The 21079-nt window shown below is 50.4% G+C and overlaps 1 protein-coding gene across 1 annotated transcript in view; it reads left to right on the top strand.

Annotated features, from left to right (window-relative positions):
* The first annotated feature begins 577 nt into the window (after positions 1-577).
* PTGIR (prostaglandin I2 receptor) overlaps positions 578-21079 on the top strand; it is a 38843-nt gene continuing 18341 nt past the window's right edge. The window contains exon 1 of the mRNA XM_081200561.1: positions 578-2076. Coding sequence (XP_081056687.1) covers positions 1234-2076 — 843 coding nt within the window. The 5' untranslated portion in view covers positions 578-1233. The remainder of the gene's footprint in view (positions 2077-21079) is intronic.

Here is a 21079-nt window from a genome sequence, read left to right as displayed (position 1 = left end):
GAGTGTTTGTTGTGGGGGAGGAAGGGAAAGGAGAATGTGAGCCGCTTTGAGACTCCTTAGGGTAGTGATAAAGCGGGATATCAAATCCAAACTCCTCTTCTTCTTCTCCTCATGAACTTGTCTGAGCCTCGTTTAAAGCCCTCCAAGTTGGCGGCCATCGCTGCCCCCCGAGGGAGCAAGTTCCTCGTTGCAAATTCTTACGGTCTGGTTGTGGTTAAATGACTTAAGTTCCTGTTACTAGGCAGCCCTGGGGAGCCTGCAGCAAACTTTCCTCTGGATTGCATTAGAGCAGGTGGGTGGGTGGGGGCTCTGTCTATATAATAAGGAATGAGTCTCGCTGACGGGGAAAGCTCTCGTGCCTTTACTCAGCAGACGAGCCAGTTTGCAGTCATTGAAGGAAGGAGAGGGAGAGAGAGAGAGAGAGAGAGAGAGAGAGAGAGAGAGAGAGAGAGAGAGAGAGAGAGAAGCGTGGGAGTCTGGTTGGAAAAAAAGAAAGCTATCAGCACCCATTGGGTGGGTAGGCCAAGCCCCACCCACCCTGTCTCTCCCCAGTCCCCGCCTGCCTACTTGAGTCGAAAGCTACTCCCTTACGAGCTCCTGACAGCTCAGATGTTCACCCACGCAAAGCCGGCAGCAGCCAGACACACTTTCGACGCTGGGCGACTCACTCGGAAGCAAGCAGACTTCTTCGCACCCAGCCAGGGATGGGATGGGGCAGGCTCCGTCCTCAGATACACCAGCCCAGAGTTGTCACATCTGGGAACTCCTGAGCTGCAGAGGAAACAGAGCCCCGGACGCCTCTGCCTCGGCTTAGCCCCTCTTCCTGCTCTCTGACTTTTCTAGAGCTGGGAGGAACAGAACCCAGGACCACACAGTCCTTTTTGGAGGGGGGTCCCAGCTCCACCTGCTTTAGCCAGGGGGCATGACCCCGTCGTGACCCTATCCCCGGAACGCCGGCTGGATTCTTGCTCCGTAATCGGCTGGACTCTGATGTCGTCTTTCACAGCTTCTGGAACTGGACTCCGGGCTCGTCTGTCGTGACGAGGGGCTGCCCTCCAACGTGAATTAATTGGGGATTGAAAGCAGGAGGAGGAGAAGGATCTGAACCCACCATCCGCCTCCTTCCTTCTCGGAACTCTGAGGCCTCACATCTGAGAACAAGAAGTCCCAAAGCTTCCCCCTTTCTCCTGCTGGCCTTCCCCCTCCGAGACCTCCAGCCCCCTCTTTGTGCCAATGCAAGCGCCGCAAGCAAACCTGACCCCTCCGGAGGACTGCAGCAGCCTGACCCGACTGCAGAAGGACGGCAACCCCGGAATGAGCTCCTTCATGTTTGCGGCAGGGGTGGTGGGCAACATGGCCGCCTTGGCCATCTTGGGCTTCCACCGGAAGGAGCTGCGGACGAAGAGCTCGGCCTTCTGCATCCTGGTGACCGGCCTGGCCATCACGGACCTGCTGGGCACCTGCGTGGTCAGCCCCGTGGTCTTTGTGGCCTATTCGCGAAACGCCACCGTGCTGGGCCTGGCGGACGGAGGGCACTGGCTGTGCGACCTCTTTGCCTTCTCGATGATGTATTTTAGCCAAGCCGCCATGCTCATCCTCTGCACCATGGCGGTGGAGCGGTGCCTAGCCATCTCCTACCCCTATTTCTACTCGCAGCACAACATCCGCCGGTGGGCCAAGCTCTCTCTGCCCGCCACCTACGCCTTCAGCGCCCTCTTCTGCGCTCTGCCCTTCCTGGGCGTTGGGAAGTACAAGCAGTACTGCCCGGGCACCTGGTGCTTTGTCCAGATGGACGTGGAGCTGACGGGGGGCGACCGCAGCAAGGCGGCCTTCTCGCTGTCCTACGCCACGCTGATGGCGCTGCTGATCCTCGCCATCTTCGTCTGCAACGGCCTGGTCATCATCAGCCTCTGCCAGATGTACCGCAAGCAGAGGGCCCGGCGGAGAGGCTCTATCAACGTGGCCCAGCAGCGGCGGCGCAAGAGCTGGCTTGGCCAAGGTGAGGAGGAGGTGGACCACCTCATCTTGCTGGCCCTCATGACGGTCATCTTCGTCATCTGCTCTCTGCCCCTCACGGTAAGTACTGCCATGGGGGTCACGGGGGGGCAGGGAGGGATAAAGGAGGGGGGCTGGTGAGGTGAGGGAGGGCAGCTTGGCTCAATGGTGGCAAATGTCTTGACTCAATGGAGGCAAATGTCTTGGCTCAATGGTAGCAAATGTCTTGACTCAATAGTGCCAAATGTCTTGACTCAATAGTGGCAAACGTCTTGACTCAATAGTGGCAAACGTCTTGGCTCAATGGAGGCAAATGTCTTGGCTCACTGGTGGCAAATGTCTTGGCTCAATGGTGGCAAATGTCTTGACTCAATAGTGGCAAATGTCTTGACAATAGTGGCAAACGTCTTGGCTCAATGGAGGCAAATGTCTTAGCTCACTGGTGGCAAATGTCTTGGCTCAATGGTGGCAAATGTCTTGATTCAATGGTGGCAAATGTCTTGATTCAATGGTGGCAAACGTCTTGGCTCAATAATGGCAAATTTCTTGGCTCACTGGTGGCAAATGTCTTGACTCAATAGTGGCAAATGTCTTGACTCAATAGTGGCAAATGTCTTGGCTCAATAATGGCAAATGTCTTGGCTCAATAATGGCAAATGTCTTGGCTCACTGCTGGCAAACGTCTTGGCTCAATAATGGCAAATGTCTTGGCTCAGTGGTGGCAAATGCCTTGGCTCAATAATGATAAATGTCTTGGGGACAGGAAGTGACATGATAAGGGTCAGCCAGGTTCGCAACTGAGACAACGCAGTTTTCATCCGAGGTGGTCAAGAATCGTGAGCCAACCGGCTCCATCTCAAGACTAGGGAGCCCCGCGACTGCTCACCTGTGAGCACAGTGGGAGAGTCAAGCATCTCATGACCTGCCACTGCCTGGGCCTTCCACATGGCCTCAGGTGGCTGTTGCAGGAGGATTTTCCACAGCCGTATCCTGCACTGGGTTTGGGCCGAAGGCCACAACAGGAAACGCTGTGCCACATTTTCATCTCCCGCCTGCCTGCGAGTGAGGAGGGTGCACAAGACTGTCCCATGCTGGGAGCTTTCTGCAACCTGCTTTCTGTAGGGGAAGGACTGTGGCTCAGTGGTTGGAGCAGCTGAAAGTCCCAGGTTCAACCCCTTCCCCGGGATTCCCCCAGGCAGGGCTGAGACATGGGGGAGCCTCTGTTGGTCTGTGTAGACAACATTGAGATAGACGGCTCAGTCTTTCTGTGCACGCAGTGACTTCACAGAGACCCCAAGTGACAGAGGGCGTTGTGCAGAAGCTGTCAACACCAAGCTGGGATCCGTGGTGCGGTTGACGTGGTTCGATCAGCATGTCACAGACTTCCTCGCCCGAGAGATGCACACACACATGAGATTAGACAGTTACGCAGATGGGTCTGCAAATAGTTATTTAACCACGACAGATATCTAGGTCAGGGACGATGGGAGACCAAGCTTCCGATCTGAATTCCAGGGCCCCTGTTGCTGTGCAATAGCTGTCATAAACAAAAATAACATGACATGAAGGATCTCCGGGTTCAGGGGCAGTCTATCTCTGAATATCAGAGTCTGGAGAGGAACAGCAGAGGAAGCCCATTGTCCTCATGCCTTCCTTGGAAGCCACCTGAGCTCTGCTGGAAGCGAAGTTGGGGCTAGAGGCTTCTCTGATGCAGAAAGGTCAATCCAACAAACACACCGTAGTGTCAACCGTCCCTTATTTGGCGGGACAGCCCCTTATCCCAGCGCCATGTCCCGCTGCTGTCCCTTATTGATGATGTCCCTTAAATAAGCTACTGAAGGTAATGCGGCCCTTTCTATGTCCAGCTGTCCTTTGTCAACAACAAATTGTTGCTTTTTGTGTGTGTTGAAAATATGATATATGGTAATTTATGGACCTAATAGGTATCTAAAGCCATTTGCATGCAACAAAATATGTATTTTATCAAAGTAATTGTTGATCCCTTATTTTGGCTGCTGATCCCTTATTTTCGAGGCTGCTGGTCCCTTATTTTCAAATCTGTAAGTTGACAGCTATGACACACACAGAGAGAGAGAGAGAGAGAGAGAGAGAGAGAGAGAGAGAGAGCAGTTCCCTTGTTGGGTTTGGGGCACACGGTCGTTTAAGCGTGCCCTTTAGATCTGGCCCTGAAACACACACCCCAGTGACATTCAGCCTGTATTTCTGCCTTGCTCCTCCTGCTGCTAAAAGGAAGTTTAACTGGGGCCAGGAAGAACTATAAAGGCTTGGCAGTGCTGTGGCCAGTGGGAGTTGTAGTACAAAACATCTGGAGGGCACCCGGTGGGGGAAGGCTGATCTATAACATCACCATGACGGCAGATCTCTGTTCAGCCTGGGAGAAGGCGAGACCAGTGTAGAGCTAGCAAGGCAAAATGTTGGGAGCAGAGGAGGAATGTGTGTGCCTTGAGATAAGAGGTTAGACCTCGCACCCATTCCCTGCTTTCTATTCCATATCTTTCCTGTTCCTTTTCTTCCTCCGTTTCCTGCTGTTTGCCCAATCGAAGAAACGCAACGGCCAAGAAAAGCGTAGTGTTTCGGTTGTAAAAAAAGGGTTTGCTAAACAGCTGGAGCAAAACTGGCTCCATTTCGGAGCATTTCACAGCAGCTTAGGATCAGAAGGCTTTCAAGACACAGAATTGCAGAGTTGAAAGGGACTCCTGAGGGTCATCTAGCCCAACCCGCAGCAACGCAGGAATCACAGCTGAAGAATCCCTGATGGTTAACCTCTGCTGGGAGGGGGGAACCTCCAGTGAGGAAGAGCTCACCACCTTGTGAGCAGGGGCGGAGGAAGGGGGGTGCGATGGGGGCGGACCACCCCGGGTGTCACCACTGAGGGGGGTGACAAAATGCCAGGCGGGGCCTGCAGCGGGGCCATGCGTCTCTCCTGGGAGTGACGCGGTGGCTTGGGGGCCCGGAGGCTCCGTGCTACCCCAAACGGTCCGCCTGCCGCCTCCCCCCAGCTATAGGTCAGCTGAGTGGGAGGAGGCAGGCAGATTCCTCGGAGGCTCCACCCCTGCGGGCAGCTGGCCCCGCCCCTAGGCACGGGGCACAAATGCCATCCCAGATGCCCAATCGGCCTGCTCCGCCGCTGCTTGTGAGGTTTCTGGCAACCAAGCTGTTGTTAAAATAATAATAATAATAATAATAATAATAATAATAATAATAATAATAATAATAATAATAATGATAATAATAATTTATTTATACCCCACCCATCTGGTTGAGTTTCCCCAGCCACTCTGGGCAGCTCCCAATCAAATGTTAAAAACAGTACAGCATTAAATATTAAAAACTTCCCTGAACAGGGCTGCCTTCAGATGTCTTTTAAAGATAGAATAGCTGCTTATTTCCTTGACATCTGGTGGGAGGGTGTTCTACAGGGCGGGCGCCACCACCGAGAAGGCCCTCTGTCTGGTTCCCTGTAACCTCACTTCTCGCAATGAGGGAACCACCAGAAGGCCCTCAGTGCTGGACCTCAGTGTCTGGGCTGAACGATGGGGGTGGAGACGCTCCTTCAGGTATACAGGACCGAGGCAGAAGAGCGTGAGCCAGCAAAGGAATTGGCTACCCTACACACAGACACTCACACATAACCTGCCTGTATTAATACAGAAAACTAGAACCAGGGCACCAATGATTCCTTCCTTTTCAGCTGGCAGTGGCAGGAGTTGAAGCCTATTGATGGCTCCTAGCTACGCTCTGCCTCCATGTTTCGAGGCAGAAATGCTTCTGGTTCCCGGTTGCTGGAAACCACAGGAAGGAAGAGTTGGTCCTGTGTTCAAATCCTGCTCGCTGGTTCCCCACAGGCATCTGATTGGCCTCTGTGAGAACAGGATGCCGGATGCCATTGGCCGGATCCAGCAGGCTCTTCTTATGTCCTGAAAGCAAACATTGATCCGCCATTGAGATTCCTACATTGCATGGGGTTGGACTGGATGACCTTTGGGTCCCCCTCCAACTATTCTATTACCCTTCAGCCCCTTTCTTTCAGGAACGTTTGTCGCAGACATTTTGCAGTTGCCAATTCCCTCCCCGTCGCCTTTCCTCTCTAACCCGTCCTCCTAGCAGCGTCCGGAACGGTCCCAGAAATTCTCCTGCTGCCTTTCCCAGTCCATGGCCGCTGCCAGAGCAGAATCCGGCCTCAGACATGTGAATCAGTCCTGGAAAGGGCCCTGCCCTTCTCCCGCGTGAGGGACCTGGTGCATGTGTGGGCTAGAGGGAATAGTACGGTAGCGTGACTGTTCAGAAACTCTGGAGGGCCGGCAGCTGACGAGGCTGGATTCTGATGAGAAGGGAAGCTTTCATCATTTCCGTTCTTTGCAGATGGGGCAATGGCAAGGTTGCAAAAGAGGAGAGGGGTGAGGCCTCCTCCCCTGCTTTTAAGAGCATCCTGGTCTGCAAAGCTGGGAGATAAGCCAGAGGAGGGCAACCAAAATGGTCAAAGGCCTGGAAACGATGCCTTATGAGGAACGGCTAAGGGAGCTGGGCATGTTTAGCCTGGAGAAGAGGAGGTTAAGGGGTGATATGATAGCCATGTTCAAATATATAAAAGGATGTCACATAGAGGAGGGAGAAAGGTTGTTTTCTGCTGCTCCAGAGAAGCGGACACGGAGCAATGGATCCAAACTACAAGAAAGAAGATTCCACCTAAACATTAGGAAGAACTTCCTGACAGTAAGAGCTGTTCGACAGTGGAATTTGCTGCCATGGAGTGTGGTGGAGTCTCCTGCTTTGGAGGTCTTTAAGCAGAGGCTTGACAACCATATGTCAGGAGTGCTCTGATGGTGTTTCCTGCTTGGCAGGGGGTTGGACTCGATGGCCCTTGTGGTCTCTTCCAACTCTATGATTCTATGATTCTATGATTCTAAGCGTTATCAACTGATAAAGCCTACAGGGCATTAAGGCGCAGGAGCAAGCCTGGGTACGAATAATAAGAAGCTGGCAACTGATGAGACTTTTAATCTCAGGGCTGTGGGTTCGAGCCTCACTTTGGGCAAAAGATAATAATAATATAATAATAATTTATTATTTATACCCCGCCCATCTGGCTGGGCTTCCCAGCCACTCTGGGCAACTTCCAACAGAATATTAAAATACAATAACCTATTAAACATTAATAGCTTCCCTAAGCAGGGGGTTGGACTACATTACACCCCCCCCATGGTTCCTTTCAACTCTGCATTTCTACGACCATAAGGCACAGGGAGAATTATTCTCACCAATTATTATTCTTATTGATTACCATCTCACCCTTTCCCCAAGAGGCTCGGAGCAGTGTAAGCTGTGCACACGCTGCATTTTAAAAGCATCTCTCTCTTTCCCACCCACAACAACAGGAATCCTGGGAACTGCAGTTTAACAGGACGTACACAGGTATAGGGATGCGGGTGGTCTGTGGGTTAAACCACAGAGCCTAGGACTTGCTGATCAGAAGGTCGGCGGTTCGAATCCCCGCGACGGGGTGAGCTCCTGCTCCTGCCAACCTAGCAGTTCGAAAGCACACCAGTGCAAGTAGATAAATAGGTACCGCTCTGGTGGGAAGGTAAACGGCGTTTCTGTACGCTGCTCTGATTCGCCAGAAGCGGCTTAGTCATGCTGGCCACATGACCCGGAAGCTATACGCCGGCTCCCTCAGCCAATTAAAGTGAGATGAGCACTGCAACCCCAGAGTCGGCCATGACTGGACCTAATAGTCAGGGATCCCTTTACCTTTACACAGGTATAAGATAAAAGTGGCAGTTTTAATGTTTAATAGGTTATTGTATTTTAGTGCTTCGTTGGAAGCTGCCCAGAGTGGCTGTGGAAACCCAGCCAGATGGGCGGGGTATAAATAATAAATAATAAATTATTATTATTATGGGACTCTGAGGCATTTGCCCCATTTGCAAGACCCACTTACTTCCCAAAGCCCTGCTTCTCCCCTTCCCCACAGCTATGGGGCCTTCCTAGGAAAAGTGTTGCCTCCGCCCCTCCAAAACCTTTGGGTTTGCCAGCCACGTCCAGGCCCAAAGCAGCCATGCCAAAACCCGGGCTCAAAGTTCTTTTGCCCCGCCGCCTCACAACCCGCCCACACTGCAGAAGTGAGCAAATTGGCATGACCGGAATTGGCATGGAAAACAGCCAGACTCCCTGAGGTGCTGTCGATTTCCTGCATCTCCTCAGCTGCCCCACATCCTGCCGCAGAGGCAGCCAAGTCGAGGCGAGTCTATCTGCAGTTTCCGCCTGAGGGTGCCAACCTCTTCCAGGATGCCTGGCCCGGGAGCTGAGAGAGCTCACGCAATTTGCCAATATTGTATCTTAGTTTTAGAAAAACTCCCAGCGAAAGAAACTTCCAGAGCTTCCAAGTGTCCCTATTTTCCAGCACAGAAGCCGTCCTGGTTTCTGATTTGTTCCTGGAATGCCCCGCTTTTCCTTAAGGTAAAGGTAAAGGGACCCTTGACCATTAGGTCCAGTCATGGCCAACTCTGTGGTTGCGGCGCTCATTTCGCTTTATTGGCCGAGGGAGCCGTCGTACAGCTTCCGGGTCATGTGGCCAGCATGACTAAGCCGCTTCTGGCGAACCAGAGCAGTGCACCGAAACGCCGTTTACCTTCCCACCAGAGCGGTACCTATTTATCTACTTGCACTGGTGTGCGTTCGAACTGCTAGGTTGGCAGGAGCAGGGACCGAGCAACGGGAGCTCACCCCATCATGGGGATTTGAACCGCCGACCTTCTGATCAGCAAGTCGCTTTCCCTTAGGACATCCCTATTTTCACTGGAGAAATGTTGGAGGGTAGGGACCTTTATCTGATAACACCGGAGAGGTGCAGCAGGCCAGGATCCATGGGCCTAGTGCGGTTTCAAGCTTTGCCAACCTGTTGCCCTCCAAATGTGGATTGCAATTTCCAGCAGCCCCATCATCAAGCATCAGTTGAGCTATTGAGTTTTATGGTTTCAGGACCAGCAGGGGAGGGTGGGCAAGGAGAGATACTGTAAACTCTCAGACCACATCCTTCCCAGGGTCTGTTGTTTTTTTGTGACCTAGTTCGCTACCCTAAGACCTTAATCATTATTATTTACATTAGTGATTCCAGAAAATTTTGGGGCCACTTGGCTCCATAAACTCATCCTCGGTGCCCCCTACTTTATAAAAAAACATTAATCAGAATAGAGATTTGCATGCCCCCACTAAGGGATGCAGGTGGTGCTGTGGGTTAAACCACAGAGCCTAGGACTTGCCGATCAGAAGGTTGGCGGTTCGAATCCCCACGACGGGGTGAGCTCCCGTTGCTCGGTCCCTGCTCATGACAACCTAGCAGTTCAAAAGCACGTCAAAGTGCAAGTAGATAAATAGGTACTGCTCTGGCGGGAAGGTAAATGGCGTTTCCGTGCGCTGCTCTGGTTCGCCAGAAGCGGCTTAGTCATGCTGGCCACATGACCCGGAAGCTGTACGCCGGCTCCCTTGGCCAGGAAAGCGAGATGAGTGCCGCAACCCCAGAGTCGTCCACGACTGGACCTAATGGTCAGGGGTCCCTTTACCTTACTAAGGAAGATAAGAATGCAATGAAATTTGAAAGGGCCGTTTGTTCAACATTAAAACCAGTTGAAGTAATTCAACAACTGGTGACCTTGATCCAGTGATACCAGATTTCCGAAGCCTGATAGTCATTCACAGCTCAGCAGCTCCCCTCAGGTAACCCCACCCCCCACTTCCACCGATTTATACTTATAGCCCACCTCTCGCTTCAAGAATTGTAGAGTTGGATGCGACACTGAGGATCATGTAGTCCAACCCCCTGGAATACAGCGGGGCTCAAACCTGCAAGCTTGGCATTATCACCACCACAACATGCTTCTCACCCTCTCTCGTTCCACCTCCACAAGTACCCCTGGGCCTCCTGGGAGTCGTAGTATCAAGGCACCAAGTTAGGGAAAGCTGAGATAAAGGAGGAGGCTCTGGAACAGGGAGTTATGTGTGTCACGAGACACAGCAACAACATCTGGGTTTCTCCTGGACCACATCCTGCGGCACCGAGAGAGCAGCCAGCTTGCTGTTTGTGCCTCAGCTGGTGGAATTTCCAGAACACACCTTGCCTTTCTGAAATAAAGGGCGAGATCAGGGTGGGCAAGGAGGGGAGGGGTGCCAGGCAGCTGAATTTGCTGGGGCTCCTCGGGCAACTGGTTGCGAATCCGGATCCGTGGGCTGACCAAAGGTGGCGGCAAGAGTCGGATCCTGTTATCTTTCCTCCTCGGGTGTGTCTCTGCAGGCCTCCTAACAAGGGTTAGGCAAACAGAGATACCTACAAGCAGGTGTGAAACACGCTGCCAGTCCAAGGAGCTGTGCTTTCTAAGCCACAGGTGCTAGGAGCAGAGGTAGCTGTCTTATTCCAAATTATGGGGTCCTCAAGGTGCTTATAGATGCTCCCACTTGGCATCTGCCAGGACCCCTCCAATTACTTTTTTAAAAATTGATTTTTAAAGAGAGGGTTGTTTGCTTGGAGGTTGCACATTCAGAGGAGTGGGTGGATGCTGCTGTTGTTTTGGCTGGGGCGGTCCGCTTTCTCGTCTCTGGTTGCTTCCAGACAGGAATTCAGGAGAAACTCAAGGTTCAGTTTGCACTTAGGTAAAGGTAAAGGGACCCCTGACCGTTAGGTCCAGTCGTGGCCAACTCCGGGGTTGCGGCGCTCATCTCGCTCTATAGGCCGAGGGAGCCGGCGTACAGCTTCTGGGTCATGTGGCCAGCATGACTATGCCGCTTCTGGCAAACCAGAGCAGCGCACGGAAACGCCGTTTACCTTCCCCCCGGAGCGGTACCTATTTATCTACTTGCACTTTGACGTGCTTTGGAACTGCTAGGTGGGCAGGAGCAGGGACCCAGCAATGGGAGCTCACCCCACTTAAGGGGCCCCAAACTCAATTCTCGCTTTTTGAGGTTAGTGTGCCAGAGCAGATACAATCCTGTGCTTTCAGAAGCAAGGTGCAAATGCAAACACAGCCGTCCTTGGAAATCTGCACCCGTCAAAATTTTGTAATGCAGTTCTCTAGGCAAGTAACGTGCAGAGAGATACACAGGCAAAGTGTGCTTATGCTAGTAAAAAAAAATATTATACACAATTGCATCATAAGAGGACAAGCTGCTTTGCAAAAGGAAAAAGGGAAAGGGTGTGTATTAAGGGAAATTGCACATAAAAAATATATATTAGGAGAAATTTGCACTATAATGCGGATGAATGTTCACGAGCGCTTTATAAAATGAATAAATTGCAAGCTAATGTGGAGAACTGAATGTAAGGCTGGGGAAACAAGGAACGGAGAGAAGGCAAAACTGAAGGGTTGTACCCAAAGCTCCTTCCAGATGACGTTGTTTATTGAGCGCTGAGCCTGGTTTCTGTGCGAGGAGAATAGATGTGGCTGTTTAATGAACATTAATCCTAATTTGTTTGTGGGGAGGTTAGATGATGTCGCATTGCAGCAAATATTATCCGGCACTTTCCACTACATTTCTGCATCACTTTCCTTTTTGTAAACAGTCTGATCTTTGGGGAGAAGTGGGTTTGTAGTGTGAAACCTCCCAACCAAACTGAATATTCATGTAACCTGAATTTGCTAGTATGTGATTGCGTCTCACCAGCCAATAACGATGGTCTCCAAGTGTCCTGTGTTTTCAGGGTGGCGGTGGGCAGGTGTTTTTCCTGTTTCCGGGGAGAATCTGACCAGCGTCAGTTTTTCTTCTGTGAAATGGGTATTTTGCAGCGCCTATGACATTTTATTACATTTCCACCTGTGCCAGCCTCAGGCCCAAGAAGTTTGGGTACCCAACCCTCAGTGTTGTCGACATGGTCCGTGGCTGTCCTGGGCTTGGGGCATATACAGTGGTGCCTCGCAAGACGAAAAGAATTCGTTCCGCGAGTCTTTTCGTCTTGCAATGTTTTTCGTCTTGCGGAGCACGGTCCGTCGCAACTGCGCCTCTTCAAGCGGCTTTAAAAAAAAATTGCAAGACGTTTTCGTCTTGCGAAGCAAGCCCATAGGGAAATTCGTCTAGCGAAGCAACGCAAAAACGGAAAACCCTTTCGTCTAGCGAGTTTTTCATCTTGCGAGGCATTTGTCTTGCGGGGCACCACTGTAATTTGATCACAACAGATCTCTTTCTCCATTATGGAACCTGTCCCCCATGCTTGGGCGCATGGGGTTACGAACTCCACAAACCCAGAAGAAGTGTTCCAGGTTGCGAACTTTGCCCTGAGATACGAACGCAATCCGCTTCTGGGGCCGCAGAGGGCCTGTGTAGGGAATGCGTGCCTCGGGTTAAGAATCTTCGGTTAAGAACGGACTTCCAGAATGAATTAAGTTTGTAACCCGAGGTACTACTGTAGTTAGCTCCGTATTATTGCTGTAGTTAGCTCAGTATTATTGCTCCAGCTAGCTCAGTATTTACACTGTTTGGCAGGGACCCTCCAGGATTTCCGGCAGGAGTCTTTCCTCAGTATTATTGCTCCGGCTAGCTCAGTATTATTGCTGTAGTTAGCTCAGTGTTATTGCTTTGGCAAGCTCAGTATTATTGCTCCAGCTAGCTCAGTATTATTGCTCCAGCTAGCTCAGTATTATTGCTTTGGCGATCCCTGCAGATGGTGACAGCAGTCACGAAATTAAAAGACGCCTGCTCCTTGGGAGAAAGGTGATGGCAGACCTAGACAGCATCTTAAAAAGCAGAGACATCGCCTTGCCAACAAAGGTCTGTATAGTTAAAGCCATGGTTTTCCCAGTAGTGATGTATGGAAGTGAGAGCTGGACCACAAAGAAGGCTGATCGCCGAAGAACTGGTGCTTTTGAATTCTGGTGCTGGAGGAGACTCTTGAGAGTCCCATGGACTGCAAGAAGATCAAACCTCTGCATTCTGAAGGATATCAGCCCTGAGTGCTCACTGGAAGGACAGATCCTGAAGCTGAGGCTCCAATACTTTGGCCACCTCATGAGAAGAGAAGACTCCCTGGAAAAGACCCTGATGCTGGGAAAGATGGAGGGCGCAAGGAGAAGGGGACGACAGAGGACGAGATGGTTGGACAGTGTTCTCGAAGCTACCAGCATGAGTTTGACCAAACTGCGGGAGGAAGTGAAAGACAGGAGTGCCTGGCGTGCTCTGGTTCAGGGAGTCACAAAGAGTCGGACACGACTAAACGACTAAACAACAACAAAAATTGCTTTGGCAAGCTCAGTATTATTGCTCCAGCCAGCTCAGTGTTTACACTGTTTGGCAGGGACTCGCCAGGATTTCCAGCAGGAGTCTTTCAAAGACTGACCTAGAGATGCTGGGCACTGAACCTGGGACCTTCCGTAGGCCAAGCAGATACCCTACCAAATGAACTGGAGCCTCCCCCCAACCTCTTTTCAAGATTTCCCCATCTGAATCAGACCAGAGGCCCACGCTGAGGCTGCTGCCAGCCAGCCAGCCAGCCAGCCAGAAGATTCTGGAAGCTCACGGCCAATATCAACAAACAAATAAAAAGTTTCCCGTATTATTATTTTTTTTAAAAATGTAAATGATATGGCATTACTTGCTAATTGACTTAAAGTGTTTTTATCTCCCATTCTCCACTTAAAGAAATGCCTAAGCCACTTTGCAATCCAATAATCGTTAAAAAGGAAGATAAAATATAAAAGACAAAGACGAATAAGGAAAACAAAAAGCAATATGAGAGAGAGGGAGAAAGGAAACAGCAGATAAAACATTTAACCTCCCGATTAAAATTTATTTAGAATTAACAGCTGGGCAGGCTGAACGTCTGCTAGAAAATGAATCGCTTTGCGTGGTGTAGGAAAGTCATGGGGAAAATGGGTGCAATGGGCGTCCCTTGGCAGGGAGGGCCCAGCCCAATTCAGCTTAGATCGGCGTTTGCCAATCTAGCACCCTCCAGATCTTTTTGACTACAACTCCCAGCAGCTCCAGGAAGCATGCCTAGTGGCCAGGAAAGATGGGAGTTGTAGTTCAGCAACAGCTGGAGGGCCAAAGTTTTCTGCAGCTGGAGGACATGGAGGTGAGCCTCCTCGGAAGATTACAATGGACCGACAGGATCATTTGAGAGAAAACAGTTCACTGGTAGGTTCATTATCTGCGGCAGCATTATCTGGGAGTTTGCCTGTTCTCAGAAAAATACCGTATTTTTCACTCTATAGGACGCACCAGACCACAAGACGCACCTAGTTTTTGGAGGAGGAAAACAAGAAAAAAAATATTCTGAATCTCAGAAGCCAGAACAGCAAGAGGGATCGCTGCGCAGTGAAAGCAGCAATCCCTCTTGCTGTTCTGGCTTCTGGGATAGCTGCGCAGCCTGCATTCGCTCCATAAGACGCACACACATTTCCCCTTACTTTTTAGGAGGGAAAAAGTGAGTCTTATAGAGCAAAAAATACAGTATGTCTCTGACCATATGCAGAGTGCAGTTTCTTCACCCCCATAACCTTTCCCCACTTCTGTCCTCATTTCTTCCTTCTGTAAACATTTCCCTGGAGATAGACGAGGCCCCAAGATGAAGTCGAAAGGCCGGTTTTCATTTGCAAAAGAGGAGGGGAAGCCGTGAATCACCCTCCAAACGCCCGATGGCTGAACGGCTTGTTGCAGGAAATGCTGCCTGCACTGCAATATTGTGCATAAGTGCACAAGGGCGATGCGGACCCACGCAGGCAAGCCGCAAGCTGAGCTAAGTCAGCGGAAACAGAGAGTCGACCCAGCAGAGGAGGTGCTCTGAAGCCAAGGCGACGGCAACCTCAGGTCAGAGTTACCAGGTCATGTGTGCACCTGACTTGCAGATCAGCAGTCTTATTAAACCACCTACAGCAGTGTAAGAAGAGCCCTGCAGGATCAGGCCCTGAACTGGTATTCAAAAGTATCGCTGCCTCCAACTGTGTCGGCAGAACACTGCCATTGTGCCTGGCAGCCATCGATAGCCCTCTCCTCCATGAACTTGTCCTCTCTTAAAGCCTTCCAAGTTGGTGGCCTTCCCTGTGGCAGGGAGTTCCATAGTCTAACCACGAAGAAGTCTTTCCTTTTATCTGTCCTGTATTCTCCAACATTCAGCTTCATCACCAATCCAAAAGTTCTGGTGTCACGAAGAGAGGGAGAAAAACCTTAGTCTGCCCACTTTCTCCCCACCACACGCAATTTTATGAACATCTATCCTGTCTCCACTTCCTTGCCTTTTCGCTAAACTGAAAGGTCCCAAATGCTGCAACCGTTCTTCATCGGGAAGTCACCCCACCCACTTGATCATGTTGTGGGTGCTTTTCTAACCCTACAGCTCTCGTGGGCACTGGGCCCCTTATAGGTGTGCCACAGTGCCCCAAACACTCCTATTCCCTAGTTCTCAGGAGCCGGAGTCGAGCACAGAGGGCATAGACCACCAGGCAGAGGGCCTTCTTGCTGGTGGCTCCCGCCCGGTGGAATGCCCTCCCATCAGATGTCAACGAAATAAACAACTACCTGACATTCAGAAGACATCTGAAGGCAGCCCTGTTCAGGGAAGTTTTTAATGTGTGACATTTTAATGTATTTTTAATCTTTGTTGGAAGCTACCCAGAGTGGCTGGGGAAATAAGAGTACAAATAAATTATTAATATTATTATTAGTTATTATCATTACTACTACTACCAAAAAGGCCTTCTGCCTGGTTCCCTGTAGCTTTGCTTCTCGCAGTGAGGGAACCACCAGAAGGCCCTCGGAGCTGGACCTCCGTGTTTGGGCTGAACGATGGGGGTGGAGACGCTTCTTCAGGTATACTGGGCCAAGGCCATTTAGGGCTTTAAAGGTCAGCACCAACACTTTGAATTGTGCTTGGAAACGTACTGGGAGCCAGTGTAGGTCTCTCAGGACCGGTGTTATGTGGTCTTGGTGGCCACTCCCAGTCACCAGTCTAGCTGCTGCATTCTGGATCAGTTGTAGTTTCCGGGTCACCTTCAAAGGCACAGAGCGCATTGCCACAGCCTCTTCTCACTCACTGAACCCTATTATTTCTTCCGCTTCCCACGCCTCCGCCTCCCTGTTTGCTCCCTCTTTCCCCCCTAACCGCTCATTCTCATTTCACCGCAACAGCCTCTTCATTTGACCAGTACCACCAACTCCCAAAGGTGGTTTGCACACTGAGTAGAGGTGGCTGGGAGACAGAGATCCTCAAGGGAGAGGTAGATCTCTCTCCCTCTAATGAGAACGGGCCAGGGGAGGCGCTGAAGGGAATCAGGATGGGAGATAAAAAATGGATATATTAGGAAGAGGAGGAATAAACAAACTAACCACCTGAGATCAAAATGGGAGAAGATAAGAGAGGGAAGCTGTTGCAGGAGGAAGAAATGACCGAGGGGTCAAAGGAAGTGGCAGTTTGGGGAGTGGAGAATGGGGTACAAATCAAGCGTGAAAGCAGGAAAGGAGAGGAAATAAGTAAAAAGACTTTGAGAGGCCAGTGGGGGTGGAAAGGGAAATCTATCAAAGAAAAAGGCATCTCTGTTTAGAATCTCTGGATCAGCAAATATTGCCTAAAACGGGGAGGCTGAGTCATAACACCCCCGGAGCAAATGTCTACACATGTTTCAAGGAAAGCTGAGCTGCGGAACTCCTTGCCACAGGGGAAATGCTGTGGGAAAGAGTGTGGTGGTTTCCAAAGATGGGCCAGATATCAGTAGAAAACAATGTCAGCAATTGATATTGGGTTCTGCCAAACTCTGTCCTCGCTTGCCACCATTTTGTGAGTGGCTCTGCCCCTGCACCGCCATTTTGTGACTGGTGGAGCTCAGCCTCTATCCTGTGGGTAGAAAGTTTGAGAATTCAGCACCATGAAAATCTCACCACAGACCGGGAATGAAAAGGTACTCTGGTTAAGAGAAATCTGGGGCAAAAATGTTAAAAAGTTAAATCTGCAGACAAAATGGCATTAGGAGGAATTCACATGAACACGTTCGAGAGCTTTCAGGAGGGTGCTTTCTTAAAAGAAAATTCGCACATTGCTGCAGAAATGTGGAAACCCAAATTTAAGTTTGTGAAAATGAGAAACGGAGAGAACCAGAATGGACCGATTCACCCCTCCCTAGTCATGACGGCTCTATGTAACCTTCTGGATCAGAGATAGGGTGGCTTTGAAGAGGGTTGGGGAGCAATTCAATAAAGTTTGCATTTAAAAGCGAGCCCGTGTGATTCACACTTTCCAAAATGCTATGTGAACCGAAGCGCAGAACCTGGCAAGAGCAGGTGCCAGGAACAGGTCAGCAACAACTCACACGGCTTCAGTGAACTTTTTATTTGAAGAAACGAAACAGCTCAGGAAGTGAGCCTAGTGAGCACAGCAACTCTTCCTGGTAGATCTTGCCCCAACGAGGCAGTTGCGAGGCCTGAAGGTCCCCGCCTTCCCACAGCTCCCTAAATCTCCTCCTCCCCCAAGTCCTTCCCAAGCAATCTAAGACTCTGTCATCTTGTCCATCTTTGCTCCACCCTCTTCATCCCTCTTCTGGTCCTGGGAGACCAGGAGAGAGAGACACAGCCTGCCTCATCTCTGCCTCTTGGCCTCCCTCCTCTCCAGCTTCTGCCTCCGATTCTGAACTGCTCTCTGCCACAGATTCTTCCTGCTCACTAAACCTTGTTGCCTCTCCAGCTTCTGACACCTCCTCCAACCAGTCTTCTCCCTCTTCTCCCTCTCATCATCACCCCACCACCACTCCCAACCCTTCTTACCCTGGGGATTCCCTTGGGGGTTCCCCAGCTGGTGCCTTTCACCATTCCTCTGCATGCAGCCAGTCCATAAAACCAGCCTTCAAAATTTCGCACGTCTCTGAAATTTGCATTTTGGGCCAAATTGCAACAACAACAACAACAGTAACAACAACAACAACAGTAATAATTTATTATTTATACCCCGCGCATCTGGCTGGGTTTCCCCAGCCACTCTAGGCGGCTTCCAACGAAACACTAAAATACAATAACCTATCAAACATGAAAAGCTTCCTTAAACAGGGCTGCCTTCTAAAAGTTTGGTAGTTATTTTTCTCTTTGACATCTGGTGGGAGGGTGTTCCACAGGGTGGGTGCCACTACCAAGAAGGCCCTCTGCCTGGTTCCCTGTAACTTCCCTTCTCGCAGTGAGGGAACCACCAGAAGGCCCTTGGAGCTGGACCTCAGAGTCCGGGCTGAACGATGGGGGTGGAGACGCTCCTTCAGGTATACTGGGCCGAGGCCGTTTAGGGCATTAAAGGTCAGCACCAACACTTTGAATTGTGCTTGGAAACGTACTGGGAGCCAGTGTAGGTCTTTCAAGACTGGTGTTATATGGTCTCGGCGGCCGCCCCCAGTCACCAGTCTAGCTGCCGCATTCTGGATTAGTTGTAGTTTCCGGGTCACCTTCAAAGGTAGCCCCACATGCGTTCAAAAGCATATACATTGTGGGAAATTTCACTAAACTGCTGGGGAATTTTCATGAGGATTTTATTTTTTATTTATTTTTTATTATTATTATTAAGAATCCCACGTTTGGAAGCTGATGTGCAAATGTACTGAATATAAGACTGGAAGGATGAGCAATGGAAACCAAAATGGGCAGATCTGCCCACCCCTACTGCTGAGTAAAAGTTGCTGGGGGAGGGAAGGCAGAGAAAACGACTGGCCTCACGTCCCAAAACATCTGCTTGGCTAATGTGGGAAAGGGCCCATTGAACTTGGCGGGCCTTAGCTCTCTTCCAGCAAAGCTCTTCTTCTATTTTTGTGAAAGAAGCTTGAAAAATGTCGGATGCTCCCGAGGAGAATCTCCAGAGAGAATCGCCAGAGCTGAAGACATTGCCCAGGGCAACCATGATGGAGCTTTTGCCTCTGCTTTAAGCTGCATTGTCTTGACCCCAGAGCAGTCACAGTGGGCTCTCCAGCCTGGGAAAAACCTCTGGGCCAGTACCAGGAATTTTAGTTTCGTCTTTCGTCCGTATGGGGATAGCTCTTTAAAAACTGGGTCTTTATGGCTCTCGAGAATTCGAACTGTTTCACCTATCTCTGCCATCACCCTGGAGATTTCTGTGGTTTGATTTGAATAAAGCAAATCTAGACTGGTGACTGGGAGCGGCCGCCAAGACCACATAACACCGGTCTTGAAAGACCTACATTGGCTCCCAGTATGTTTCCAAGCGCAATTCAAAGTGATGGTGCTGACCTTTAAAGCCCTAAACAGCTTCAAAGGCCCCGTATACCTGAAGGAGCATCTTCACCCCCATCGTCCAGCCCAGACACTGAGGTCCAGCTCCGAGGGCCTTCTGGGGGTTTCCTCACTGCGAGAAGCCAAGTTACAGGGAACCAGGCAGAGGGCCTTCTCGGTAGTGGCGCCTGCACTGCGGAACACCCTCCCACCAGATATCAAGGAAATAAACAACTATCTGACATTTAGAAGACATCTGAAGGCAACCCTGTTTAGGGAAGTTTTTAATAACTGATGTATTTTAATGTATTTTTAATCTTTTGTAGGAAACCGCCTAGAGTGGCTGGGGAAACCCAGCCAGATGGGTGGGGTATAACTAATAAATTATTATTATTATAAAGAATCAGCTCAGAATATTTCTGCAGTAATAATAATAGTAGTGGGACGCGGGTGGCGCTGTGGGTTAAAGCCTCAGCGCCTAGGGCTTGCCGATCGAAAGGTCGGCGGTTCGAATCCCCGCGGTGGGGTGCGCTCCCGCTGCTCGGTCCCAGCGCCTGCCAACCTAGCAGTTCGAAAGCACCCCCGGGTGCAAGTAGATAAATAGGTACCGCTTACCAGTGGGAAGGTAAACGGCGTTCCGTGTGCTGCGCTGGCTCGCCAGATGCAGCTTTGTCACGCTGGCCACGTGACCCGGAAGTGTCTCCGGACAGCGCTGGCCCCCGGCCAATAAATGTGAGATGGGCGCACAAACCCCAGAGTCTGTCAAGACTGGCCCGTTCGGGCAGGGGTACCTTTACCTTTACCTAATAATAGTAGTAGTAGTTTTCTTTCTTTCTTTCTTTCTTTCTTTCTTTCTTTCTTTCTTTCTTTCTTTCTTTCTTTCTTTCTTTTCCTTCCTTCCTTCCTTCCTTTCCCCCTGTCAGAACTTAAGTTGGCTTACAGACAAAAATAGGAACCGTTCAAAACATTATTTTAGTAGCAATTTAATTTATACCCACCTTTCCTCTCCCAGATACCCAGGGCAGCAGTCTTGGAACAAGTGATGCAACAGCAAAGCAAACACATTTTTTTGTTACAGGTAGGGACACAGGTGGCGCTGTGGGTTAAACCACAGAGCCTAGGGCTTGCCAATCAGAAGGTCGGCAGTTCGAATCCCCGCGATGGGGTGAGCTCCCGTTGCTCAGTCCCTGCTCCTGCCGACCTAGGAGTTCGAAAGCACGTCAAAGTGCAAGTAGATAAATAGGTACCGCTCCGGCGGGAAGGTAAACGGCGTTTCCGTGCGCTGCTCTGGTTCGCCAGAAGCAGCTTAGTCATGCTGGCCACATGACCCGGAAGCTGTACGCCGGCTCCCTCGGCCAATAAAGCAAGATGAGCGCTACAACCCCAGAGTCGGCCACGACTGGACCTAACGGTCAGGGGTCCCTTTACCTTTACGGTAGCCGTGTCGGTGTGCTGTAGTTGAAAGAAAATAAAAAAATTCCTTCCAGTAGCACCTCAGTAACAAACTTAGTTGGTCTCTAAGGAATGTTTTTATTACATTTTTGTGTGTGTTAACACCCCTGAGCATGTACAGAGTGTCGTCCCCCCCAGCCGCTGGCACACACACACACACACACACACACAGCTGAGCAACCCAAACCATTGCCCATCTAGTTGGGATTAAAGAGGAAGACACCCCGGGTTCTGTTTACCAGGCGGGGTTAATGCACCCCCCACTTTTGTCTTTAGAACTTAAAACAAATACAAATCCAACTCCTTTGTTAGCCTTGCTAGGAATAATAGATGAATGAACAATTATCTCACTGGGAGACGCTGACATTTTTGCTGGTAGCTGCTCATTTAGAAATTGCTAAATGTTGGCCTGTCGACAGACGCACGGTGCGATCTCAGATGC

The sequence above is a fragment of the Podarcis bocagei genome, assembly GCF_964188305.1.
Source record: "Podarcis bocagei genome assembly, chromosome: 7".
Classification (NCBI taxonomy): Eukaryota; Metazoa; Chordata; class Lepidosauria; order Squamata; family Lacertidae; genus Podarcis; species Podarcis bocagei.
This window is presented reverse-complemented; position numbering and strand designations above follow the sequence as displayed.